Below are 25,790 nucleotides of genomic sequence, written 5' to 3'. Positions count from 1 at the left end.
TGAAACCATCTGGCTACAAAGCCCTTAAGACAACGAGAACTCGCCCCCATCAGCTGGGCAAAGTCCTTGACACACACAGGAGTATCTCTCACTCAAGGCAGGCAAGGACAATTGCCTCCAATATTCATTTTTTAAGGCATATGGTGAGTCTTCCAGAACAAAGACAGGATGCAAAACTGGCACACCATCATACTGAGAGACAGGGGAAAATTGGGGATGGTTCTAATTTTGCAAAACCTCATCAGCTGCTACAGCATAGGCTGCTCCAAGTTTAGATGACATTGCATCAGTCCTCTCTACCCTTTTGTCAGGAGGAAGAAGGAAAAATAAATCTACCCTAGTCTGCAAAAAATGAGATGCTAGGAAAGGCTTTGGATAGAACTAGCACTGAGATTTTTTTTTTCCAAAACTAAATTAAATTGCAGGGTGTTTTCTTGTAAATCCATATTTCCAGCAGGTTGCTGACGAGGTCTGAGTGAGTGAAGGAAACTGCATGAGTGACCCACCCTGCTTATCTTTAGCAGTACCTGCTTGTCCCACAGTTACAGGCTCAACAGCCAACTCATATGTAGAAGGGATGAGGAGAGAGGTGCTTCAGAGCACCCCTTCATCCAGGTGCCTCAGGAAGAAAGGTGAACAAAAGGCTAGAAAAGCACCGTGCTAAGAAACAACTGGCTCCAAAACTCAACATCAGAGAGCTCTGAAAAGCACTGTGCTTTCAGACAGTGCTGCAGAGCCCTCCTCCTGAGGCTGAGCAGTACAGAGGCATGAGGAGAGGGACGAGGCTCTGCCACCTCTCCACTAGCCCTGGAGCAACATCCATCCTTGAGCAGGGCAGTTCCCTGGACCACTGCATGGAGTGAAGCACGGTTGAGGCAAGGTGAGATCCAAAACTGACCAACAAAAGAACACGCTTTAGCCTTTCGTTTCTGAGCCTCAGTACCCACTGCTGAAAGCAGCCATGTGTCAGTCACAGGCCATACTATTATGTTTAACAAGCTAAACAAAGCCATCTGTGACCCTAAAAATCCACAGATGTTGTTCCTCTCTGACTCACGCAGGCAGAGCAGGCACGAGGACAAACAGAGGCAACAGTGAAGATCCCAGCTTGTTCGCTGTTGCTCAGTTTGCAAGTTCCCCACCTCATCTCCAGGACTGCTGCTGAGCTGCAGAGGCAACATGCTCATAATTTGGATTTGGAGAGAAAAATATTGCTCACCTGGAATCCAACAAATGCATCGTGCCAGCGACAGGGAGGAACTTGGCAGAGAGCATCAGCCAGGTATGTCACGGGGTGCAACTGGTAGGACAGCATGGGATCAGCCTTCCGAAAAAGATCCTGCTCCATCACCATGTGGCATTGAGGTTCCACCTACATGGAAGAGACACACAAGGATGAGCAAGAGTCTTCTGGCGTGAGCACACAAGAACACCCAACGCGCACAAACGTGCATTTCGACATACATCCACGTGGGAAAGGGTAGGGGCAGCCCCAGTCTGCCCAGGGGAAGGCAGGCAGCTGCAGGAGTCAGGGTGCTGGGGTGCCAAAGCAGGTCCCAGCAGCAAACCTGAAAGAAAAGCGCCCAGGGGTGTACAGGAACACGTGCTGTGCTGGCAAGCAGGGCAGAGATCAAACTATCATTCAGCAGTGATGGGAAAACTCACCAAAATAGAAGTTTTGGAAGGTTCCAAAACTATTTGTGAAATGGGGCCAAATTTGACTAATAGCTTCAGCCAAACTGGAGAAAATAATTAGAAAAACATTGAAACACGTCATTTTTAGTTCTTCTTTTCTTATTTTTTTTTCTAACTGAAACATTTTTCTTCGGAAATGATGAAACATTTCAGTCACAGCAGGATTTTGGAGCCTTTGTCCCAGTGAAACAGGAATGTTTATTCGGTTTGTCACTTACTGACTGAGTTAAATGTCAGGAGGAAATCTCAGTGTTGCTTTTTCATATAAAAATAAAAATAAAAAACATACAGAAGGTTTTATCTGGTAGTACAAGGCATTAGAAGAGGCCAGCACCTTTCCTGTCTAGATCCTCCCCTGAAGTCCCAACAGAGGATGGAGCCACAGGGGGATTAGCCAACCTGCACAGCAACAGGGTGACCTCAGGTGACTGGGGGGATCAGAACAGAAGGGTCCCTCTCAGGAGCCTCTCCCCCTCCCAACCCAAGGAGCTGCTCCAAAATGGCCTTGGGAATGACATGGTTGAGGGTGATGAAGGCTGGGAGGGATGTCAGAGGTGGGCGTGAAAAGCCCTGCACAGAGCTCCCAGAATGGGACAACTAGAGCCTTCCCCCGCTCCCGCACCCAGGGGCGCCGGGGAAAGCCACATCCTGCCTCTTCCATCACGCAGAGCAGCTTCTGCCAAGAAATCAGCTTCTCCCGTGACGGGTGCCTTGGCTTCATCTTATTTTAGGGTCTGATGAAAAGACTTGGGGTCTTCTCCAAGCTTTACTAATGAAGGGCTGAGGGCCACAGCCAAGAGACTCGGGATCCCACACAGCTCCCACCACTTCCATGTGGGCTCACATGTCCTGTGTGTTTCCTTCCCTCGCTCCCTCCTCCATCAGAAATCCCCTGTCCACACACCGCGTAGATTTTGCAAATCCAAGGGCTCACCACCATGGTTTATTATGGCAATTTCAGGAATGATCGCTCCTGCCATAGGTGCTACAATATCCACAACAAATCCTGAACTCCAGTCCACTGTTTGTCCCAAAATCACACAGGCCTTGCCCAAATAATGACCTTTAACTACTCCATCCACGGGCCAAACGCTAAGTCAGCGCTCTGAGCAGCTCAAATTAGGCAAGGGATATTTTTCTAAACGCCATTACACAATTGCCCGCCCAAAGCCTGGCTCAGCCATTTACAAGCATTTGAGTAGCACACCTCATTTTCAGTGTCCCACCACAGGTCTTCTCGGGGCGGACATGGCACAGTGGCTTTCAGGGTCTCGGTGTGGGGTATGGAGACCCCAGCATGTGTCCATATGAACTGTCAGCTGCTGGGAGGAGGCTGAGAGCTGGTGATTAAAGCAGGGAGGGAATTGGGAGCTGGGGCATGAAACTAGAGAAGGGAAACATTTAAGCTTTAATCTTGGAAACAGCTTCCTGATAGGAGATTTATGAGCAATGGGAACAGTCTCCTTTGCAGAAGGCTGGAAGTGCTGTTGCGCAGGGCTTTAAAAACAAGATGGGATAAAAGAATAGACAATAGACATGAGGAATGGATTTTGCTTTGACTAGAAGATGGATAGGACCCGGTGGTTCACTTCCAGCTCTAGCTACCCTGCCCATACATCAGCAGTAAATCTCACACCTGCCTTGTGTGGCATTTGCCCATTTACAAGATTAACCAGCAAAGGCTGTCAGAACATTACTGCACTGCTATGAAAGGCATCCAAACAAATGTGACCAGCCCAAATTTCTATCCCCGCTCTCACCCCGCTGCAGCTGTGGAGGTGACCTCTCGGGGCTGCTACAGAACCTCATTTTTCAGCTAACGCCTGGGTGTAGTAGCCAGAACCAGGGGCTTGACACATCTGACTTGTGCAGGAGCCCGTGGAAGGGGTAGTTTCATTAATACATGTGTCTTGTTTAACTTGGACGTTGAAGTAGCTGAACTTTTTCTGACTTAGTTCTCCCTATATATATATATCTATCTATCTATCTCACACTTTCCTGTAATCAACCTTTCCTTTTTTCCTGACTTGGCCATTCCCAGTGAGTTCTTGGGTATCGCTTTTCTTCAAAGCTGCTTTAGTCCTGCTGAAGGATGCTGAAGTGACAGCTCTGGCAATCCAAGCACTCTACTCACCCACGAAAGCCATCCAAGCTCAGGCAGCCACAACGTGGGCTTCACAGCTACTCGATCCCCTGGCCCCGCTTCCAACCTCAGTATGACCTGCTTACAGCAAGGGGTGAAAAAGCTAAAGCAGCCAAGAGCAGCACCTCTCCGTACCTAGCAGAGATTCCCCTGACCTCCTTCATATACATCCTCTAGCAACCACGGGTTAACATCAACCTGCTCGGCTGCGTGCAGCAAAGCATCTTAACACCTCAGGCAGGAGCAGTTGTGCTGATGCACAACACACAGACTGCAACTGGCTCTGATTCCGTGCCCAAGAGGCTGCAGCAGAGCTGGCAATCCCAGGGGCTTCATGCTCCACGCTCACACCCTTCGTCAGGGTCTGTTGGGAAGTTTGCCCGAGGCTCAGCCTCATAAAACTGCCGAGCCAGTGCCCTGAGAAGGGATTAGATGCGAAAGTCTGTGACCTCAGCTGAGTACAGCGAGTCAAAAGCACTCTGACTTCAGGCTTACTGCCCCACAAAAACATCAGTGAAATCATTTCATTAATCCCCAGGGCCTCATTTCCTTCCTTCCTTCCCTCAGTCAAGCTGAAGCTTAAAATAGTATTTTTGCATTCCTCATATTTCTCTCCAGAACTAATCAATATCCAACCAGCCAAAAGCTCTTCTCACAGCAGCCTGGCTTGATCACGCAACCTGCCCACCCTTGGCAACAGCAAAAGCACACTACAGGGCTCCCAGCTCCTCCCAAAAGACATTTCTGATGGAGCATCTGGAGAGAACTGCACTAAGGCAACAGAAAACAGGAAAACACCGAAATTAAAGCCCCACGTGCAAGCTTACCTCTGTCCCACGTGCACACACAACTTTTACATGCCCATAAACAATGTCAACGCTGCAGTAATTCCCCAGGCCTGCTCTCCACCAGCTTCTAGCAGCCCCTAAAGGCAAAAAACACAAGTTACCTTCTGCCTCCTCTTGTTGGTACCTGCGCTACAAGGCAGGGCTGAAACTGCACTCCAGCCTAATTTCCTTGGCTCATGGAAACACAGAGGCAATTTTTTATTTGGATAAAAAGGTCTGGCAAAGACCTTGGATACAGTGCAGGGAGGGGATAGGAAAGAAGATGGAGCACGGGTCTTTCTTCATTTGGACTCTACAGCTATTTCTCACCCTCGCGGTAGCCCAGGCCAAGCATGATTCAAATGACAAGGCTGTGCAGATGATGGAGCGTAACTGCAAAGGAAGGGATACGAGCCTAAGCTGGAAAGGAAACCTCATCCAGGAGAGCTCCGAACTCGGTGGCCCCCACCGAGAGGGATCTGGAGCTGCTCCTTTCCCCATCAGGAGACCAAAAGACCTGACAGCACCACGTGAGGGAGAGCTGGGGAAAGCGTGCTGCCACGTGACAACGTGTGACCTTCCCTCGCGCCCTCGACACCGTTCCCTCCCCCTGCGGCACTCCAGCCCAGGCAGCACGCAGGAGCACGGGCAAGAGGCACAAATGCATCTGCCGTGTGGCACAAGGAGGCTGCGGATGCTCCTTGGTCCCCGCGCAGCTCGGCCTAATCAACTTGTTCTCTTTCCCCCTAAAAAACACTACTTAACGCAAAAAGCATTTGCACCCCCAGCCCCTGAGAGCCGCCTGTCAGGGCCGGGGGCACCCCAGCCCCCCCTTAACCCTTTCCATGACAACAGGAGCTGGGGAGGCTCTTGGGGTGGGGCGGCACATGGGGATCCCCAACATCGTCTCCCAGGATACGCCAGAGAGCCCTTAGCAGCCAATGGGGCCAGAAGGCACCATGGCGCGGCCACCAGAGCAGCTCCCACCATGTGGCTCCCGGGCCACCCCGACGCCCCGGCTCCTTCAGACGATTGTGCTCCCTGAAAACTTCTATCCCCAAGGCAGGAACCGATCCCACCCCTGCAGCCTGGGGATGTCCTTGGGGGCCAGAGCTGAGCTGACCCCCACCCATCACTCCTGGCTCTCTTGCAGGCTCAGCCATCCTGTACCAACTGCCCGGGCAGGAGCACCCCTTCCTCGCAGCCTGGGCACCCCCAGGCGTAGGGTCACCCCCGGCCCCCCAGGCACCACCAGCAGGTACGGCACCCCTGGCTGCTTGGGCACCCCGACCCCGGGCACCTTCAGCACCCCCTACCCCGGGCACTCCAGCCCCACCACCCCTGTCCCCCCAGCACTTTTGGGGCAGTGCTGCAGCGAGCCCGGCCGAGCGTCCCTGCCCTCGCCTGCCTGATGCGCGCCCAGTCGACCCCATTGCCGGAGAACTGCCCAGATCCTTGGGGCCAGCTCTCTCGTCTCTCCCCCCACAAGCCAGTCTCCTCCCTGATGTGCAGCCCCATTCCCCCCAGCACAGCAGCTCACCCCACGGGCAGCGCCCCGGCCACGAGCTCCCCACGTGGCTGGCGCAGAGCTGGGGGGACGTCGGCCATCGGGGCCGGCTCGACGGGTGCCCCTCGAGGCTCCCCCCAGCTCAGCACGGCTCCTGCTCCCCCCCACAGCTCTGCAGATGGCTGCGTGCGGCTGCTGCTTCGGCTCCCAGATCTACCACCTCCAGGAGCCCGTCATGCCAGTGGCCCCAGCCGCCCCGGTGATGCTGACATCGGTCCCCGGCTACCAGCTCTTCCCCAGCTACCAGCTCGTCCCCAGCTACCAGCTCGGCACTGGGATGCCTGCACAGACTGAGACCTCCAGCACAGCCACCACCCCAGGGACAGCCCCGGACAGCCCCATCCCACCAGGCAGCGATGTCCCCCCCAGCGCCTGTGCTACCCCCCACGACCAAGCCCCTGGGGACCTGGAAGGTGACCCCAACACCTACGATGAGGAGGCTCTTGAAGAGGCCCTGCAGCTGCTCGAGCCCCTCCTGGACACGATGGGGGTCAGCCTGGAGGATCTCTACAGCAGCCTCACACCTGGGCACTCCGGTGGCATCAGCAGCGAGGGGACAGCGGTGGCCCCAGACACTCAGGTGCTGCAGACATCCATCGCTGGCAGGCTGCCCACGGAGGGCCAGGCTGCAGGGAACACCAGCTGCAGCACGGCCACCTCCATGGAGACAGCCCTGGGCAGCGGCATCTCCCCAGGCAGTGATGTCCCCCCCAGCCCCTCTGCTGCCCACCATGACCAGGGCACTGGGGGCATGGAAGTCGAACTTGAAGTGCCCCAGGAGGAGCCTCTCAATGAGACCCGGTGCCTCATTGAGGGGTCCATATACCCGGTGGAGGACGGCCCAGACAGTCCCACCAGCAGCCCCCTGCCTAGGGAACCTGGTGGCACCGGCAGCGAGGGGAGGGCAGTGGCCCAGGCCCCCCCAGTGCTGCCGATGTCCACCCCCAGCTGCCAGCACATGGAGGGGCAGGCTGGAGAGTGCAGCGACTCTGGCACGGCCACCCCTGTGGGGTCACCCCTGGGCAGCAACGTCCACCCCAGCCCCTGTGCTGCCCCCCACAACGACAGCATTGGGGACCCACGAGGTGACCCTGAAGTGCCCCAGGAGGAGCCGCCTGATGAGACCTGGTGGCACTTTGAGTCCTCCATAGAGGTGGTGGAGGTCATCATAGACAGTGCCACCAGCAGCCCCATGCCCGAGGACCCTGGTGACACTGCTGCTGCCGTGCCACAGAAGCGGGGGCAGAGCATCTCAGCACCAGCACCCTGCAAGCGCAGGGTTCTCAGAAGCAGCAGAGAGGTGGTGGTGGATTAATTAGTCCCACTGCAGGGATGAGATGGGGATGGGGGTAGTAGGGGAGTTTTCTCTTCTTCTTCCCATTAAAATCTGTTTGTTCAGAAAGGCTCCGTGACGGTGTGGGAGTGGGAGGGAGCACAGGGGCACTGGGAAACGGCACCCCAGAGGTGCAAAAGCCCCACTGAGCCCCAAAGGGTAATATGGAAAATCCTGTTGCTGGAGCAGCCGCAACAAAATTCTGCCCGTGGGAGAGCTCCAAGGCAGATTTACGGCTCTGTGCGACTGGAGATGGCTCATCCCCTCAGTTTAGGCTGAGCACCAAGCAACCGGGTCTTGCATTTACTGCTGCTGCAAAAAAACCCCCAAACATACAAAAAACCCACACCAAGTGCCCTGCATCTCTGCAGAGAGCTCCACCTTCTCCAGCTGACAGCTATGCAGAGGCAGAAGAGCCAAACCCTCTTCCCCAAATCACAGAACTCCTCAGAAGTCATGAGATGAAGGCCCATAGGTGTTTTTTTCCTGCTCTCAAGCCGTGACCAGCCCTCCTCCTGCTCAGCAGCGAGGCCTGGGCCAGCAGCTGGGGCTAATCCCAGAGCCCTCACAGGGTGCCACCTGGGAGGGGCCCCAAAATAGAGGGAAGCCCTCAAGAGCCACAACAAGGGATGACACCACTCCCAGGTGCAAAGGCCGCACACCAGCCTCCTCTCCCCACTCCGGTAGCTCCAACGCAGGGGGCTGTGGGCAGCCCCTCGACCGGCCCCGAGCTCAGGCACTACCCGGGGGAGCAGGACCGCGGCCAGGCCCTTCCGGAGGGCCTCCCCCAGCAGACAGGCCCCGGCCACCCCTCAGCAGGCCCAGAGGGCCCAGGGCCTCCCGCAGCCGGATGGACACGGCCCTCAGCGGCGCTGCGGCCCCTCGCAGAGCCCGGCCGAGCCCCCGGTTCCGGTTCCAGCAACGATACCCGCGCCGCCAGCCCGCCCCACCCGCCACTGTGAGGCGGCCGGGCCTCGGCCGGGCCTTTTATACCCCGGCAGCGGCCCGGCCCCGCCCCCGCGCGTCACCGCCGCGTGCGGCAACATGGCGGCGGCGGTAGCGGCGGGGGTGGCGCCGGTCCGCGCCCGGTGAGTGCGGGCACCAGGCCGGGCCGCCCCGCCCCTGCCCCCCCCGGCACGTGCCCGGCCCCTCCGTAACCCCCCGGTACGTGCCCGGCCCCTCCGTAACCCCCCCGGTACGTGCCCGGCCCCTCCGTAACCCCCCCGGTACGTGCCCGGCCCCTCCGTAACCCCCCCCCCCCGGTACGTGCCCGGCCCCTCCATCACCCCCCGGTACGTGCCCGGCCCCTCCGTAACCCCCCCGGTACGTGCCCGGCCCCTCCGTAACCCCCCCCCCCCCGGTACGTGCCCGGCCCCTCCATCACCCCCCGGTACGTGCCCGGCCCCTCCGTAACCCCCCCCCCCGGTACGTGCCCGGCCCCTCCATCACCCCCCGGTACGTGCCCGGCCCTGTTAGCCCCCCTCCCCGCATGCAGCCCCCTCTCTCCCCGGGCACCCCGCTCCCCGCCCGGGCCGGGCTCACCCGGGTGCGGTGTCCCCGCAGGTTCCTCGCCTCCAAGGAGCAGTTCCACGCTTACCTGCGGGCCGGGGGCCGGGCGGGCGGCGAGGGCGAGGAGGAGGAGGAGGAGAAGAAGGAGGAGGAGGTCGGCAGGTGCCAGAGCGAGCCCCTCGCCAAACGGGTAAAGTCAGAGGAGCCCGGTGAGGACGGGGAAAGCCGAGAGGATGCTGGAGCGGAGGAGAAGGAGCCCGCGGAGCGGAAGCGGGCCCGGGGGCAGAACAAGAGCAGGCCGTGTATGAAACCCAACCACTACGAGCCGAGCAGGCTGTGCCCGTCGGTAACGCAGGTAGGGCGCGGGGGGCCCTGCTCCGCGCCACGCTGGGGCGGGGGGTTTGGGACCCCGGCGGGCCCTTCCTGCGCGAGGGCTGCGCTTATTTTGAAGTCTACGAAAGCACATGGAAGGTGGAGCTGCACCAGGGCAAACGCCCAGCAGGGTGGGCTGGCAAAACCGCCTCCGTTGGCTGGCTGGGAGAGGGTGAAGCGGGGTGAGCTGAGTGGGACGAGTGAACCACCAGCTCCTCTGAAGCGGTAGCGCTAAAATGTCCCCTCGAGTGGGTACGTCACTGCCCTTCTGTGGCACATTCCAGCGGTCGCCTTCCTGGGAGCGTTTTGTGGGGCGCCCCACGTCACCTGGGGAGCAATGGGTGCTCAGAGCCGTTCTAGGCCGGGGCAGACCCAGGCTCACCTCGCTTGCGCTGGAAGGTACAGCCATGCCCGGGCAGGCAAGCGGAGGGCAGAGGCTTTAACCTCCTCTTTATTGTTTTAAGGGATGTGCAGAGAAGTGCTACTTCGGCCCGCGGTGCCGCTTCCTTCACGATGTCGGCGAGTACATGGCCACGAAGCCGGCTGACCTGGGGCTCAGCTGTGTGCTCTTCAAAACCTTCGGCAAGTGCATTTACGGCGTCACCTGCCGCTTTGCCCAGGCCCACCTCGGCGATGGCTACCAGAACGTCATCAACGTGGACCTGGCCAAGCAGTGGGAAGGGAAGTCGCTGGTGAGGAACAACCTCTCCAAGGAGCTCCAGCACCAGCTGCGCAAGAGGAAGTTTAGCTTCAGGAAGGCTGAGGAGTACCTCCGTGGTCTGGCCAAGCCCCACGGAGATGGTGGGAAGGGAGGGAAAGCCACAGGGCGCTCTACAGAGGAGCAAGAGGTGTCCAACTGCACAACACCCCAGGAGGGCCTGGGAGACAGCCCTGAATGTCCTGTGCTACCAGGAGAAGATCCCAAACCAGACACCTTGCAGAGTCCCAGCCCCACAGGTGGTGAGGAGGCTTCCCCCATGAAAACAGTGGGCCCGGTGACAGATGAAGACATGATAAAGCTGCGGTCATGTGAGAAGAGGAAGGTGAGAGTTTGGTCGAGTGCTGCCGTCTCTTGTGTACCTGTCAAGTGGTTGAGATTGTGCTTGGGAAGACAGAAGAGACCTCTTAGCTGGGTGAGAGGCAGGCAGAGGACAGAGCTGCCCAGGGACCGCGTTACTGTCGTGAGGGGAAGGATGCAGGAAGGTGAGCTCTTGGGGCCGTGGTGTTGTCCTTGGAGGGGTGAGAACCAAAAGAAGCTGCAGCTCCTTGCACGTGAAGAAGGAGGGTAGGGGCTGGGCTGCAGTGAGGGTGGAAATGATCTGCAAGGAGAGCTGAGGCTGGGGCTGGTTGGTTTGTGCGTGCTGCACAGGACTCTCCTGGGCTGAGAGAACATCCTATATCTGTAACTGCTTTGAATTTTCTCCAAACTGAGCAGTGAAAACAAATTAGGCTGTTCAAGTTTCTGGTTCTTTTATCCAAACGATACGTTTCCAGGGAATAGCTGAGGTTCTTGAGCAAAACCAGGGGTTTCCGGGGTTTCCCACTGAGTTTTACCCAAGGCAAGTGATCAGATTGCTAACTGGAATATCGTCCCGTTTAACCACTGCTTGTCCAGCTCTGCTAACATGCTCCTCCATCCGTGTTGTTTTCCAGCTGGAAATCCAAGGCAAGCTCTACTTGGCTCCACTGACCACGGTAGGTAGATAATTCTCTCCTTTGGTCAAAATTTGCCCTTGCCACATTTGGAACAGAGCAAATCTCCTGACAAACCATCTCTCTGCTGTCCCTTTCAGTGTGGTAACCTCCCTTTCCGAAGGATATGCAAGCGCTTCGGGGCGGACGTCACCTGTGGAGAGATGGCTGTGTGCACAAACCTGCTTCAGGGCCAGTCCTCTGAATGGGCTCTCCTCAAACGGCATCACACCGAAGATATTTTTGGGGTGCAGGTGAGTGCTCACTTCTTGATAACGAAATGATAACTCACTTCTGGGGGGAAAAGCTGCTTCTTGAACTCATGCAACCTGTCCCCCTTTGGTAGCTGGAGGGAGCGTTTCCAGACACGATGACCAAATGTGCAGAGCTCCTGAACCAGACCATTGAAGTGGACTTTGTAGACATCAATGTCGGGTGTCCCATTGACCTGGTCTACAAGAAGGTAAGAAGACGTTCTGCAATGTTTTGCTTCCTTCGATAGATGCTTGTCTTTGGCCTCATCTCCTGTTACATGATCTGCTCCTGCCAATCTGATGCAGAGCTCCCGGTTCCTTTATGGGCACTAGACTTCATGGAGAAGGCAAACAAGCTGTTCAAAGAGCAGGGAATGGTTAGCTGTCTCTCCCTGGCAGCAAGCAGAAGTTGGGAGGGAAAAGGGCTGTGGGTTTTTTTTTTTGTTGAAGAGTCTCCTTTCTCCAAGTCTTGAGATGCTCCAAGTCTTACCTGCATCCTCTGAGTAGAGCACTGCTTTTGAGCAGCTCCAAGAAGGCTCTTCAGGGAGGCTCTTCTGCTCCAAGGAGGCAGAAAGTCTTGACTGTGCCACTTTTTGTCTCCCAGGGAGGAGGCTGTGCTCTGATGACTCGGTCCAACAAGTTTGAACAGATCGTGCGAGGGATGAACTCGGTGAGTCAGAGCACCCGCCGGCAGCGGGAGATGAGCTGATGGAGCCGACTCCTGCCGCAGCCTGGCCTCACTCTTCCACTTCCACAGGTCCTGGATGTCCCACTGACTGTGAAGATACGGACGGGGGTGCAAGAAAAGATTAACGTGGCTCATAAAATAATCCCCAAGATCCGGGAGTGGGGAGCATCCATGGTCACGGTACAGGGATACTTGCTGTGGCGTGAGATTGTTGGCTGGTGTCTGGGGAACTCTGCTTGCATGTCAACCTCCAGCACAACGTGGGGGTGACCTTACCTTACCCTTCCCCACAGCTGAGCAGCTCTTTCAAACACCTTTGACCAGCTGCGTACTACACTTTAGTGTTTTCTGCTAATAACAGAGAAAAATTCGGATGTGGAGAGCATTTTCCTTGGTGCTCCTGAGCCTTGTGTCCGTCACAAAGGGAGATGGTTCCTGCAGTGCTCTGGAACAGAGGTTTCAGCCGAATAAGCCCCGTTACAGCAGAGCTGGGGAAGCGATGGGACCATCTCATTTACGTGGGGATGAGTAGTTCCTGCCCCCAGTGAACATTCCCTTTCGCTGTGAACAGTCACTTCTTGCTCTGACGTGCAAAGAGCTTGTCGTGGTTTAACTAAACCCCATGCAGCTACTCGCTGCCTCCTCGCTGATGGGGTGGTGTGAGGAGCAGAAAAGGCCTTGACTCTGTGTAAGCGCTGCTCAGTGATAACAAAAACATCTCTGTGTTATCAACACTGTCCTCAGCACAAATCCAGAACACAGCCCCACAGCAGCTACTGTGAGGAAAATTAACTCTGTCCCAGCCCAAACCAGCCCGTAGCCAAAACATGGCTCAGAAATCACCCAGCCCTTTCTCCGGGGCATTCGGTGAGGTCTCACTGTGACTTTCTTCCCCAGCTTCACGGCCGATCCAGGGAACAGCGGTACACGAGAGGTGCTGACTGGGACTACATCGCACAATGTGCTAAAATAGCAAGCCCCATGCCGCTTTTTGGTGGGTGTTTCTGTTGGTTTGTCATGTGGACTGAAAGTGCCGCATGTTTAATTTGAAATATCTTTAAAAAAAAAAAAAACGGATTCCCAAGGACATTTTGCTTGGGGGAAGGGTTGGAGTAGCCCTTCTGCTGCTGCTGACACCGTGGAGTGAGTTACCAGCAGCTTTTTGCAGCCCGGATCTGCCCGTGTGCGTGGGGCCGGGCATGCTGAGCACTGAGCAGAGCAGGAGGAGGAGGGACAGGCAGGACATAAACCACTTGGTTTTTAGCAGGTCCTTTCTCCCTTGGGCACCGTGGCACAGACAGTCCCAGCTAAACCTTTGGGGTAGGAGTTGAGAGGGGAGAAGAGAGAAGGCTCTCCTTTGCCTTGTGAGGGGAACATTAATCAAAAACATCCCTGGGAGTCATTAAACAGGAGCCCCAGAGCCTCTTTGGACAATCTGGCTCTTGGCCCCTGCGTCCATTCTGAATTTTATCCCATGCCTGGATTAACTCATTTTGACTTGCCCTCATGTATCACTTTGACCTCTGGCTTTTCCCTTCTGGACAGGAAACGGTGATATTTTGTCTTACGAAGATGCTAATCGAGCCATGGAGATGGGTGTCTCAGGAATTATGATTGCAAGGCAAGTGCCTGTGTTTCCCCTTCGCTTCTGAGCATTATTGGTGCAAAAGTAAAAAAAAAAAAAAGAATTAAAAAAATACCTAAACAAACCCAAAACATGCGAAGTTTCCTCTTGGTGAAACTACTCTTTGAAAATGGGTAAAATCAGTTTGCATCGGTGGGATGCAAACAGCAGCTTCCTGCTGAAATTGAAAAAAAAAATTAAAGCAGTGGGCTTTAATTTTTTAATAATTTAATAACACCAATGGGCTGGCAGATAAATGCTGGGAAGTGTCTTAAATTAGTTGGCATCTTCAGAAGCATCAGTGATGGGAATAACAATGCATATTTTTTTTTTTGGCTACAGGGGGGCACTCATCAAACCGTGGCTTTTCACTGAAATTAAGGAGCAGAGACACTGGGATATCTCCTCCAGCGAGAGATTCGATATCCTCCAAGATTTCACCAACTATGGCCTTGAGCACTGGGGGTCGGATACTCAGGGAGTGGAGAAGACCAGGAAGTTCCTGCTGGAATGGCTCTCGTTCCTGTGCAGGTAATTCTCCGTGGCTGGGAAGATCTTCACCGTGGGGAGCCTGTGCTGGTTGGACGCACACGCTGCCGTTCCGTTTCATCGCAGGTATATTCCAGTCGGCTTATTAGAACACCTACCTCAGAAAATTAACGAGCGGCCGCCTTACTACATGGGGAGAGACTATCTGGAGACGCTGATGGCGAGCCAAAACGTGAGCGATTGGATTAAAATAAGGTAATAAAGCGCTGAATTTCATTTAAATTGCTAGGAAGGGACATCGCAGAGGCCCACAAAGTCACTGTGCTTGCGTGCATCCTCCACAGAGGGGGTGATGGCTCTTTCCCATCAGTTTAAGAGGTTGTAAGGAAGCAGCAAGGATTAAGCAGTGCTTTACTTTGAGGTTTTAACTGAGCTTGGGGTTGCCATGAAGAGCTCGCTCAATCCCTGTATCTGCTTCATCCAGTACCCGCTGCAAATCGAGACTAGCTGACCTCTCTCATGACACGCTCTTCATCCCAGGGCAGTCGTAGGAACCAAGAGAGGAGAGCACAACGCTGGGACGTCTCAGGCGTTCAGCATCGCATCCCTCCGTGCTCTGCCTTGACGGTCCCACCCTGCCAGGCTCACAGGGTCGCCGAGCAGGAAGGCAGTCCCCGTCCCCAAGTTAGGAGAGCTGCGCAGCATTTTCCCCATTTTTCATTATCTGATTCCTGCAAGTGCAGGAAACTCTTTTTCCCCACATCTACAAGTCCTCAGGAACTGGCTCGAAATGACTTGCAAGCTCAATGCCAGCAGAAATGAGAGCTGGAGCAGCCAGCTGCTTTTTCCCATCTCATGGAAACAGAGATTAGCTACAGCCTTCTCTGGTTTTGCTAATCCTCATCCATTTTGTTACTACTGGGAACAGCTGCCTAAACCCACATTACATCAAGTTTTGAGCAGAATTTTTAAATGCCATTTTTCAAGTGGAACCTGCCCGCATTACGCTGCACAAAGCTTTGTAACCTGTGGTCTTTGCAGTGCCGTGTAGTAGACACTTAGCACCATGAGAACTCGAAATTTTAAAGCAGTTTAGGTTTATTCATTAAAGCTGGTTTTAAGGAGACTCTACCCAGGAGCAGGGTTCTCTGAGCACGCTCCATTTCTGCTTTGGTGCTCTAGATTCAGGCTCTTGCTATGCCCTGCTGGGATACTCGCTCTGATATGTCTTCTGGAAAGTTTTAGTGATGCTGTATTGAACCAGCATCCAGGAAATCAGTTAAGCCTCCTTGACTATAAAGAAAATTACTCTGCCCTGAAAATAGTGTGTGTTCCAAAGTGTGAAATAGTTGAAGCCTTAAGCTGGGATAAATCTGATCGCAATGGAACTGGCTTACATCATTTTAGGATCTGACCTTAATACTTTTTGGCACTAACAGGGTTTTGGCTCTGCACAAGCCCAGCGAGAGGCGGGGAGGAGTTTTTCAGAGGCTCGTGTTGATTTTAGGCACGTCGTTGCCAGCGGTGAGGCTGCTGTTCAGGTCACCGAACTTAGGAACCCGTTTTGGCATCGACTCTCGGTGACTCCCCAGCAAGAAGGGCATTGCCCTTCTCTGGAGGCTGCGTCCCTCCAGTGCTGTGGGTTCAGGGCTAAAGCTCAGCACCAGAGGGGGTTTTGTGCAGCAGTTTTCAGGAGGGTAAAGGCTTGGGTTGACACATCTGACTGCAGCCCCCATCGCTGTAGAGCCACAGGGCCGTGTAACAGCTGGGTGCCGGTGGCTCTGTTGTACTGAACACAAACCTCACCTTGTTTTTTGTTTTCTGATGGTTTTATTCTTTTCTTTCTTCCTTCCAGTGAGCTGCTTCTGGGACCCGTACCCACCAGCTTCACCTTCCTGCCGAAACACAAGGCAAACTCCTACAGATGAGGCCCTTTCCCGTGGCATCGAGTCAGGAGGAGGCGTTAGGACGGGGTGTGTCGAGGAGCGGGGGTTGTTCGGCTGTGCCCCGAAATGAAATAAAAGTTTTATGTTTTTAGAAGCGTGTTTGCCTTCACTCCCCCAGCACCCGGCCCTGCCACATGTTACGCAGCAGAGGCCTTGCACAATCTTGCAGCTGGAGGTGCCTCATTAACACAGAGCAATCTGTTTAATTAACAGGGCACAGGCCAGGAGACATCTTTGGCTTCCAGTTCACGGCGGGAGTTCTCCCGACTCCCCCACACCACACGCTGTTCGCATCGCGGGAGCGAGAGGCCTCTCGTCCTACCAGGATGTCCTTGGTAGTGCCAAACCCTCCCAAGTACGAGGAGGGGATGTACTAACGCAGTCCCTGGGGTCCTGGAGAGCACAAACAGCCCCAGCATCTCATCACTGGATGCTGTGCAGAGCCCAGGCCTGTCTTGGGAGCACGCAGGGGTGGGCACTGTCCCATCCTGGGTGTCAGGCACCCGGGGACAGCGCGGCCGCCACCGAGAGGGATCTGGAGCTGCTCCTTTCGCCATCAGGAGACCAAAAGACCTGACAGCACCACGTGAGGGAGAGCTGGGGAAAGCGTGCTGCCACGTGACAACGTGTGACCTTCCCTCGCGCCCTTGACACCGTTCCCTCCCCCTGCGGCACTCCAGCCCAGGCAGCACGCAGGAGCACGGGCAAGAGGCACAAATGCATCTGCCGTGTGGCACAAGGAGGCTGCGGATGCTCCTTGGTCCCCGCGCAGCTCGGCCCAATCAACTTGTTCTCTTTCCCCTTAAAAATGCTACTTAAAGCAAAAAGCATTTGCACCCCCAGCCCCTGAGAGCCTCCTGTCAGGGCCGGGGGCACCCCAGCCCCCCTTAACCCTTTCCATGACAACAGGAGCTGGGGAGGCTCTTGGGGCGGGGCAGCACATGGGGATCCCCAACATTGTCTCCCGGGATACGCCAGAGAGCCCTTAGCAGCCAATGGGGCCAGAAGGCACCATGGCGCGGCCACCAGAGCAGCTCCCACCATGTGGCTCCCAGGCCGCGCCGACGCCCCGGCTCCTTCAGACGATTGTGCTCCCCGTAAACATCTATCCCCAAGGCAGGAACTGATCCCACCCCTGCAGCCTGGGGATGTCGTTGGGGGCCAGAGCTGAGCTGACCCCCACCCGTCACTCCTGGCTCTCTTGCAGGCTCAGCCATCCTGTACCAACTGCCCGGGCAGGAGCACCCCTTCCTCGCAGCCTGGGCACCCCCAGGCGTGGGGGCACCCCCGGCCCCCCAGGCACCACCAGCAGGTACGGCACCCCTGGCTGCTTGGGCACCCCGACCCCGGGCACCTTCAGCACCCCCTACCCCGGGCACTCCAGCCCCACCACCCCTGTCCCCCCAGCACTTTTGGGGCAGCGCTGCAGCGAGCCCGGCCGAGCGTCCCTGCCCTCGCCTGCCTGATGCGCGCCCAGTTGACCCCATTGCCGGAGAACTGCCCAGATCCTTAGGGCCAGCTCTCCCCTCTCTCCCCCCACAAGCCAGTCTCCTCCCCGATGTGCAGCCCCATTCCCCCCAGCTCAGCAGCTCACCCCACGGGCAGCGCCCCGGCCACGAGCTCCCCACGTGGCTGGCGCAGAGCTGGGGGGACGTCGGCCATCGGGGCCGGCTCGACGGGTGCCCCTCGAGGCTCCCCCCAGCTCAGCACGGCTCCTGCTCCCCCCCACAGCTCTGCAGATGGCTGCGTGCAGTTGCTGCTTCGGCTCCCAGATCTACCACCTCCAGGAGCCCGTCATGCCAGTGGCCCCAGCCGCCCCGGTGATGCTGACATCGGTCCCCGGCTACCAGCTTGTCCCCAGCTACCAGCTCATCCCCAGCTACCAGCTCGGCACTGGGACACCTACACAGACTGAGACCTCCAGCACAGCCACCACCCCAGGGACAGCCCCGGACAGCCCCATCCCACCAGGCAGCGATGTCCCCCCCAGCGCCTGTGCTACCCCCCACGACCAAGCCCCTGGGGACCTGGAAGGTGACCCCAACACCTACGATGAGGAGGCTCTTGAAGAGGCCCTGCAGCTGCTCGAGCCCTTCCTGGACACGATGGGGGTCAGCCTGGAGGATCTCTACAGCAGCCTCACACCTGGGCACTCCGGTGGCATCAGCAGCGAGGGGACAGCGGTGGCCCCAGACACTCAAGTGCTGCAGACATCCATCGCTGGCAGGCAGCACACGGAGGGCCAGGCTGCAGGGAACACCAGCTGCAGCACGGCCACCTCCATGGAGACAGCCCTGGGCAGCGGCATCTCCCCAGGCAGTGATGTCCCCCCCAGCCCCTCTGCTGCCCACCATGACCAGGGCACTGGGGGCATGGAAGTCGAACTTGAAGTGCCCCAGGAGGAGCCTCTCAGTGAGACCCGGTGCCTCATTGAGGGGTCCATATACCCGGTGGAGGACGGCCCAGACAGTCCCACCAGCAGCCCCCTGCCTAGGGAACCTGGTGGCACCAGCGGCGAGGGGAGGGCAGTGGCCCAGGCCCCCCCAGTGCTGCCGATGTCCACCCTCAGCTGCCAGCACACGGAGGAGCAGGCTGGAGAGTGCAGTGACTCTGGCACGGCCACCCCTGTGGGGTCACCCCTGGGCAGCGACGTCCACCCCAGCCCCTGTGCTGCCCCCCACAACAACAGCGTTGGGGACCCACGAGGTGACCCTGAAGTGCCCCAAGAGGAGCCGCCTGATGAGACCTGGTGGCACTTTGAGTCCTCCATAGAGGTGGCGGAGGTCATCATAGACAGTCCCACCAGCAGCCCCATGCCCGAGGACCCTGGTGACACTGCTGCGGCCGTGCCACAGATGCGGGGGCGGAAGCGGAAGAAGAAGCGGGGGCAGAGCAGCTCAGCACCATCACCCTGCAAGCGCAGGGTTCTCAGAAGCAGCAGAGCGGTGGTGGTGGATTAATTAGTCCCACTGCAGGGATGAGATGGGGATGGGGGGAGTTTTCTCTTCTTGTTCCCATTAAAATCTGTTTGTTCAGAAAGGCTCCGTGCTGGCGTGGGAGTGGGAGGGAGCGCAGGGGCACTGGGAAACGGCACCCCAGAGGTGCAAAAGCCCCACTGAGCCTCAAATCAGAGCCAGCGAGCCCCGAAGGGCACTGAGCCATCCCCAGAGCCAAGTCAGCACTAGCAGGGCAGGGACTGCCCTGTCCCCTTCCCCAGGGCAGACAGGACACACAGGTCCCTGCAGGGCTCACGCACACGGCCCCACGCAGGAAGCAGCAGGAAGCCCCACGACAATCAGGGCTGCCAGGCCTTTGTCCTGAGCACCACCAGCATCACAGAATCACAGAATGAATCAGGTTGGAAGAGCCCTCTGGGATCATCAAGTCCAACCGTTGCCCTGACACCACCATGTCAACTAGACCATGGCACTCGTCCCCTCCAGTTGGGACAGGGCTCAGGGCAGAGCCCTGCAAAGCCTCAGGACAATCACGCCCTTCCTCGGGTCCCACCGTGCTCGGTTCTGGGGCGTGGCTTTGCCTCAGTGCCGCAGCAAAATCACCCCCAATCCCCCCCAGAATGGGGAGGGAGGGAGCTGCAGGCCAGGCAGGGACCCTCCTCCCCTTGTCTGACTGCACCTTGGGCAGCCGCAAGACCAGCAAGGGGGGAAAAGAATCATGAAAAATCACCCGAAAGTGCCTGGAAACTTCCTCTCTCTTTATTGCCCGTTTCCCAGCCGAGCTCCTCAAGCCGGGGCCAACGCAGCCACCGGCGCCTTTGGGAAGCGGCCTCACCTCTGCGGGTCTGGCTGGCACAAGGGGCAGGGTGAGGTCCCCGAGGGGCAGCCCCCCAGCGCCGGGGCTCAGGGGGGCTGAGCCCCTGCCTTAGGGCATCCCAGTGACCCCCAGAGCCGCTCTGGAGCCCGGGCGGGCGCAGCCCCGTGGGCGTCAGCACGGCCCGGCGCAGCTCCCGCTGCTGCTCGGCCTCTGGCCTCGCACACTGACCCGCCCCGAGCGTCGTCCTGGGCCCAAAACCCCTGTCCCCTGGAGCAGCTGCACCGCCACCGCCCGCAGCTCTCAGGGACCACCCAGAGTTATTCTGCTCAAGAGAAGGAGGGAAACACAAGAAAAAAAAGAATAAGCCCCAAACCCCAACCCCAAGGAGCCTCAGTGTCAGAGGACGAGCTCTCCTCTCCCCAGGCCGCCACAGAAGCCCCCGGTGCCATCGGGGCCGTGGGGCAGGCGCAGCACCCCATCACGCACGCCGAGGGGCTCGGGTGCCCACTCTTCTGCCTGGGGGATGCCGGGAGGAGGTTTGGCATTGGGACAGGAGCTGCTGCGCCAGGGCGCCCAGGGACCCATCCCACTTCCCCAGCCGCTGCCGCGGGGGCTCTCGGTGCTGGGGCAGAGCCCAGGGCAGGTGTCGGTGCCCAAGCCGGCCCCGAGCAGAGGGCAGACTTTGCTGGCGAGGAGTGATCCGGTGAAGGTGTTGCCGAAGTCGGTGGGCTTGAAGTCGCTGCTGGGCCAGGTGGGACCCGATGGGTCCTTGTGCAGGAGGAGGGACGGTGATGCCGGTGCACTGTGCAATGGGGAGCTGCAGAGCAGGGAGCCCCTGAGGCCGTAGGGCAAGGTCGTGGCCATCGCCTGCGTCTTCCAACCCAGCTGATCCACCAGCTCTTCCTCTGCCACCTTCCTCTCGGCCCCAGGTTTCTTCTTGGAGCCCTTCCCGCAGAGCCGGACCACCCTGATGCTCTCGCCGCCCGGGCGGCTTTGGCGGCTGAGGTCCTCGAAGGCCCTACGGGCGCTCTCCAGGCTCTCGTACTCCACCAGCGCGCAGCACTTGCTCAGCAGCTCGGGGAAGCGCGAGGTGTATTTGCGCACATCCGAGGGCAGCTTACGGCCCGGCCGCAGGATGCGGATGGAAGCGATGGCGCCGAAGGGGCTGAACATCCTCGTAATGGTCTCGAGGAAATTCTTCTGGAGCGGTGGCAGCACGTCCTGCTCCTGGGGCAGCAGCTCCCAGGCCAGCAGCAGTTTGCTGGGGGGGATGCTCAGCAGGGTCTCGGGGATGGGGACCCGCCGCCGCACTTTGGTGCCCTCCTCGTTCACCTCCAGCAGCTCCGAGAACCTCAGAGCGTAGAGTGTGAGCCGCCAGTCACGCGTCAGGTATTTCACCTGCGGGAGAAGGGGGGGCCACGGCGTCCCCGTCAGTCTCCCCAGGCAGGGACCACCCCAAACCCACCATCTGGGCAGGCTGCAACCCCATCAACCTGAAGTTATTGCGAGGCAGCATCCCCCTTTCATGTGAGCATCTCTGGGTCTGCAGGAGAAGGTCCCCAGTGGCCCCTCGACCGTGGCAACAAGTCACAGCCTCTCTGTACATCACAGCACCAGCACTTCCCTGCAGTGTTTTGGTTAAGGGATGAGCTCTCCCAAAGCAGCCGGGGGGTGGCCGTGGGCAGGAGAGGTGAATCCAGCCCTGGGGGTGGTTTGTGGACGGTTCACTGCTTCCCCAGCCACTCTCCCTGACTGGAGAACAGCTGCAGCACGTGGAAGGCAGAGAGCAGAGCCTACCTCTGCACCACCAGCAATTTGGCAGGACACAGACAGCCCGAGCAGAGCCTGGACCTCCCCATATACCCCACTGGAGACGGCCACAGCACACCCAGACACCCTCCACATGAAGGCCACTTCCCGCCCCAGCTGGCCGGCGTCACGGGCTGCCTACCTTCTTGAAGGACGTCAGCAGTTTGATGCTGACAAAGCCCATCTTGTTCTTCTGGACATGTTTCAGGAGGAAAGCATCCTTGGCCAGGTTCTCATCAGAGAGGTAGAACTCCACCTGGGCCACGATCCTCCGGACCAGCTGCAGGTCGGGGATGGAGTAGCTGCAGTCCCACAGATCAGCCCCCAAAGCATCGCTCACGTCGCAGAAGCTCCTGGCAGAGCAGCAGGGACACAGGCGTGAGCTGGTGGCCTTCGGGATGTGCAGCACTGCCTGGTCTCAGCTGCGATGGTGCTGACAGCAGAGACACCAGAGAGACCCAGGGCCACCAGCTTTGCCCTGGCTACAGGGGAGCACCGCCAGCCTGCACGCTGCCAGCCTCCCGGTGCCACAAACCTAAACCCATCCCAACCAAGGGACACGTTCCCTTGGGGACAAACACGAGGCAAGAGCAGGGCTCAGCCCCCGCGCCCAGCCCAGCAGCCACGTACCCGGTGAAGCTCTCGAAGTCCTCCCGGCTGAGCAGGGCGAGCGAGCGGCTCCGCGGCGGAAGATGCAGTGCCGAGAAGGGATTTCTTTGTGCCAGCAGAGAGGTGCTGCAGCTGGGCTGGGAACCAAGCCCCGAGGCCACCCCAGAGCTACACGAGGACATTGTCCTTCATCTGGGACATCACACAGGAGAAGGACTGTGCTGGGACGCTTCCTGACTGCGGCCAGCCCCAGGGCAGAGCCCTGCAGCCCCCAACCCCAGCCCAGGCACGGGGGAGCAGAGGCAGCTCCTTGCTGTGCCCTTACCTGCTTGGCAGCACTCAGGAGGGTAGAAAATCCTTGTGCTGCATCCTAGAGACCTGCAGGCAACAGACCCCAACCCTCCCCACCTCCAAACTAAGGCTCCTAGAAAATAAAGTGAAAAGAAAGAAAGAAAAAGCCTCTAAGGGCAAGTAGGCTGCTGGTTTATAAGAGCAGCCGCCCAGAAAGAGCCCCAGGAGGTGATTACGGACCTGCCCCCGCCGAGCCCCAACGGGCTGCAGGTGAAACGTGTCTGCAGGTTAAACGGCCCCAGCTGAGCCCTGGGAGCAGTGGGGCTCCTCCTGCTATGGCCGCTGAGCCAGGCCAGGCAGGCAGAGGCACTGGTACCAGTACCGGTACTGGTATCCAGAGGTACCCAGCGGGGCGGTGAACTGCTGCCATGAGGCATCTCAATCTGTGCCTCAGTTTCTCTGTCTTGCCCAGAGCCAGTAACAGTCACATGGAGGTGGAGGGAGGGTTCAGTCCAGGGCACGGTTTGGGCTCCTAGTGCTGTCAGAGTGACAGGCAAAGGTCCTTCTTCCTGCAGAAATCCCCCCCACCCCAAGGAGAGGGAGCAGAAGAGCCCCAAGAAGGGGGTGAAGCCCAGGGAAGGGCGTGGGGGTGACGCCGCGGGGCAGGACAGCCCATAGCTTCAGTACGAGATGGGGAAGGAGGTCTGGGGTGAAACATCCCTCTTGCTGGAGCCCCGCGTTGGGCGGTAGCGGGAGGGCGACGTGGAGATGGGGACCCGGCTGTCAAGAGCAGCCGGGGGGTAGGGCAGGGGGGGCGGCTGTGCCAGGCTGGGGGCGATGCCGGGGCACGGGGGGGCTGCGGAGGCGGCCGAGAACCAGAGCTGTCGGCTGGAGGAGTCGATCCCAGGAGCCTGGCCTGGCTGCTCCCCAGCCCATCCAGGCGTGGGGTTTAGCTGACGTTGCTCTATGCCCTGTGGTCACAAGGACCAGCCAAGGGCTCGTCACGCGTCAACCCTGAGCTCTCAGAACGACCTGTCACCAGACAGGCAGCAACTCCCGCTCGGGTGGCCGGTCTCCACGCAGCTCTGCAGGCAGCACCGCGGTCTCCCCTGCCCTCCCCACCCACGCAGGGCTGCTGCCCATGAACCCCTGGGCTGTGCCACACTGTCTCAAAGCTCATCCTTCTGGAACGAGTCACAGGGACCAGCGATGCCAAATCTCTTCTGGGATGAAGAGGTTTTCCCTGGGGTTGGTGCACTTGGTGGCACCCCCTCCCTGCCACCTCCACCCCCCCTGCCACCTCCTGGCTTTCTCTGCTGGGTGGGAACTGCGTGGTGGTGAGACGGTGCCAGCCCAGCCCCGCAGCAACTCTCACATCGAAATTTCTGCAGGGATTTGCCTGTCTAGGTGATACCAGACGGTTCAGTTCAGCAATGGTTTAGCAAGAGTAGGCCTCAGAGTTAGCAACGGTTTAGCAAGAGTAGGCCTCAGAGTAGGCTCTAAAGGCCTGCTCTGTGTTACCTTTACACAGAACAGCTTTCCTGTCCATAATTTTCCTTTTAGCTAGAATAATAGAGAATAACAATAGGTTCTGAAGCAAACTGCATGTTTTGTAGATAGAGTTTGTTTAAGGGATTGATAACAAGGTTCTAGTAGAAAATGATTCATGCTGTTTACGCTTAGTCTTAGAAAAACAAAGGTCTCTGCTAATTATAAAAGGGCCAAAAGACAAAACAAAACTGTAGAGAACAACTTTGTGATGTCTAAATTAACTTGATTCATAAACTCTTGTGTCAGAGGAGAGATAAGTCCAAAACGGTATCTTCTTCTTGGGAACACACGTACTTGTAAACAAGAAGGCCTCAACCACGCCTGCACACAAGCACGATTAAAGGGGGATTGCGACCACCAGAGACCACCCCAGACCCCTTCCCCAATTTAGTACGCATGCGTAAAGACATTATGTAATGCATTATATAACGTGTTATGTATAAGTTTTTTTTAAATGGGTGGGTTTTTTTCTTGGAATTATGTATATAAGGAGCAAGCTTTTGTTCTTAGGTGTGCATGCTAGGAGGAGAGATCCCCCATGCACCCAGCGCTGCAATAAACCAATGTCGGCTTTCTAAACTATCATTTGGTTTGGAGCGTTTTCTTGGTTACTATTTTCCGGTAACATAGGGAGGGCGATGGAGCCAGAGACAAGGCGAAACTGGAGGGGGGGTGGTGTGTTTTAACGGGAGCATTCTGAGCTGTGCTTCGCTTTCCAGTCACAGGCGGGTGTGCGCAGGGTCAGGTGTTGGGGAGCCAAGGGGAAATAAGCCCCTTGTTCCAGCCCTGAGACTCGGTATCCGAAGGAAAAGGCTCAGGCTGGTGCAGCCATCCCTGGGCATAATCCAGAGGGGGAGTGAAGAGAGCAAGGAGGATGCAGAGGGAAAGAGGCTGAACCTTCCCCTTCCCGAGGGGTCAGAGCAGGAATGATCCGTCACTCGTCACATCCCTGCCTCACTGCTCCCCTCCTCCACAATTAGTCTGGATGCATAATTAGAAAATCCTCCTTACGGCCCCGTGCTTAGCAGCAGCCTCATCTTTCAGCCTCTTCTCTCCTCTGTGATCTTGGGTGTAATGGGCTTATTATTACCCCTAGAAACCTCCCTGCAGACACCACATCCTTGGCCAAAACCACTTTAATTCGACTGCACTGGGTAGATCCTGCATCTCCCCTCGACACTGCATCTCCCTGACATCTCCTTTCAGTGATTAAAGAAGAAACGGGACCACAATTCTTGTACAGGCCTGAGCACTGGAGATTATGTTTATTGCTCTTCAGGTTTCGCTGGGAATTTTGTGTGTATGGGGTTTGGGGGCTTAGCCAGGCTCCTGGCCCAGCGCTGCACAGCTCCAGAGCATCTCGGTCGCACGTCCGTGGTAAGCAGAAGGTGGCTGGGTTGGGGCGGTAGCGGCTGCAAAGAAAAGCCAAGGCACCAGCTGAAGTCAATACCCCGCTCAGTGGCAGCGGGGGAGTTTAAGCCTTGGTTGCTCAGTTGTTTTTTTTTCGCCCATTGTATCTCATCAGCAGGATCTGAAGCACGGCTCCTGAAGCTTCGCCACGGGAGGTTCAGGTTGGACATTAGGAAGCATTTCTTCTCAGCAAGGGTCATTAGCCAT

At 57.5% G+C, this 25,790-nt stretch overlaps 2 protein-coding genes across 2 annotated transcripts; one reads left to right on the top strand and one right to left on the bottom strand.

Moving 5' to 3' along the window:
- Nucleotides 1–8,577: 8,577 nt before the first annotated feature.
- On the top strand, nucleotides 8,578–16,233 carry DUS3L (dihydrouridine synthase 3 like). Its single transcript, XM_068420641.1, has 13 exons — nucleotides 8,578–8,653; nucleotides 9,129–9,429; nucleotides 9,911–10,489; nucleotides 11,100–11,141; nucleotides 11,240–11,392; nucleotides 11,485–11,601; nucleotides 11,997–12,062; nucleotides 12,150–12,260; nucleotides 12,978–13,074; nucleotides 13,626–13,701; nucleotides 14,047–14,235; nucleotides 14,320–14,448; nucleotides 16,049–16,233. Exons 1-13 carry the CDS (start codon nucleotides 8,610–8,612, stop codon nucleotides 16,119–16,121), a joined length of 1,977 nt encoding a protein of 658 aa, XP_068276742.1. The 5' UTR covers nucleotides 8,578–8,609; the 3' UTR covers nucleotides 16,122–16,233.
- A 4,076-nt stretch (nucleotides 16,234–20,309) lies between these two features.
- Nucleotides 20,310–22,513, bottom strand: LOC137675027 (la-related protein 6-like). The gene is made up of 3 exons (XM_068420908.1): nucleotides 22,353–22,513; nucleotides 21,865–22,075; nucleotides 20,310–21,311 (listed from the first exon to the last, which is right to left on the bottom strand). The coding sequence occupies exons 1-3, from the start codon at nucleotides 22,511–22,513 to the stop codon at nucleotides 20,310–20,312; spliced, it is 1,374 nt and encodes a 457-aa protein (XP_068277009.1).
- Nucleotides 22,514–25,790: the final 3,277 nt, after the last annotated feature.

This window comes from Nyctibius grandis, chromosome 31 (assembly GCF_013368605.1).
Source record: "Nyctibius grandis isolate bNycGra1 chromosome 31, bNycGra1.pri, whole genome shotgun sequence".
Lineage (NCBI taxonomy): Eukaryota > Metazoa > Chordata > Aves > Nyctibiiformes > Nyctibiidae > Nyctibius > Nyctibius grandis.
Note: the sequence above shows the minus strand (reverse complement) of the source record. Positions and strands in the feature narration are given on the sequence as shown.

Coding starts and splice junctions, on each gene's coding strand:
- DUS3L (XM_068420641.1), top strand. CDS start 8,610: ATGGCGGCGGCGGTAGCGGCGGGGGTGGCGCCGGTCCGCGCCCG. Junction 8,654..9,128: donor GTGGCGCCGGTCCGCGCCCG/GTGAGTGCGGGC, acceptor GTGTCCCCGCAG/GTTCCTCGCCTCCAAGGAGC. Junction 14,449..16,048: donor AGCGATTGGATTAAAATAAG/GTAATAAAGCGC, acceptor TCTTCCTTCCAG/TGAGCTGCTTCTGGGACCCG.
- LOC137675027 (XM_068420908.1), bottom strand. CDS start 22,513: ATGTCCTCGTGTAGCTCTGGGGTGGCCTCGGGGCTTGGTTCCCAGCCC. Junction 22,076..22,352: donor GACTTCGAGAGCTTCACCGG/GTACGTGGCTGC, acceptor CTGCTCTGCCAG/GAGCTTCTGCGACGTGAGCG. Junction 21,312..21,864: donor TGCTGACGTCCTTCAAGAAG/GTAGGCAGCCCG, acceptor CTTCTCCCGCAG/GTGAAATACCTGACGCGTGA.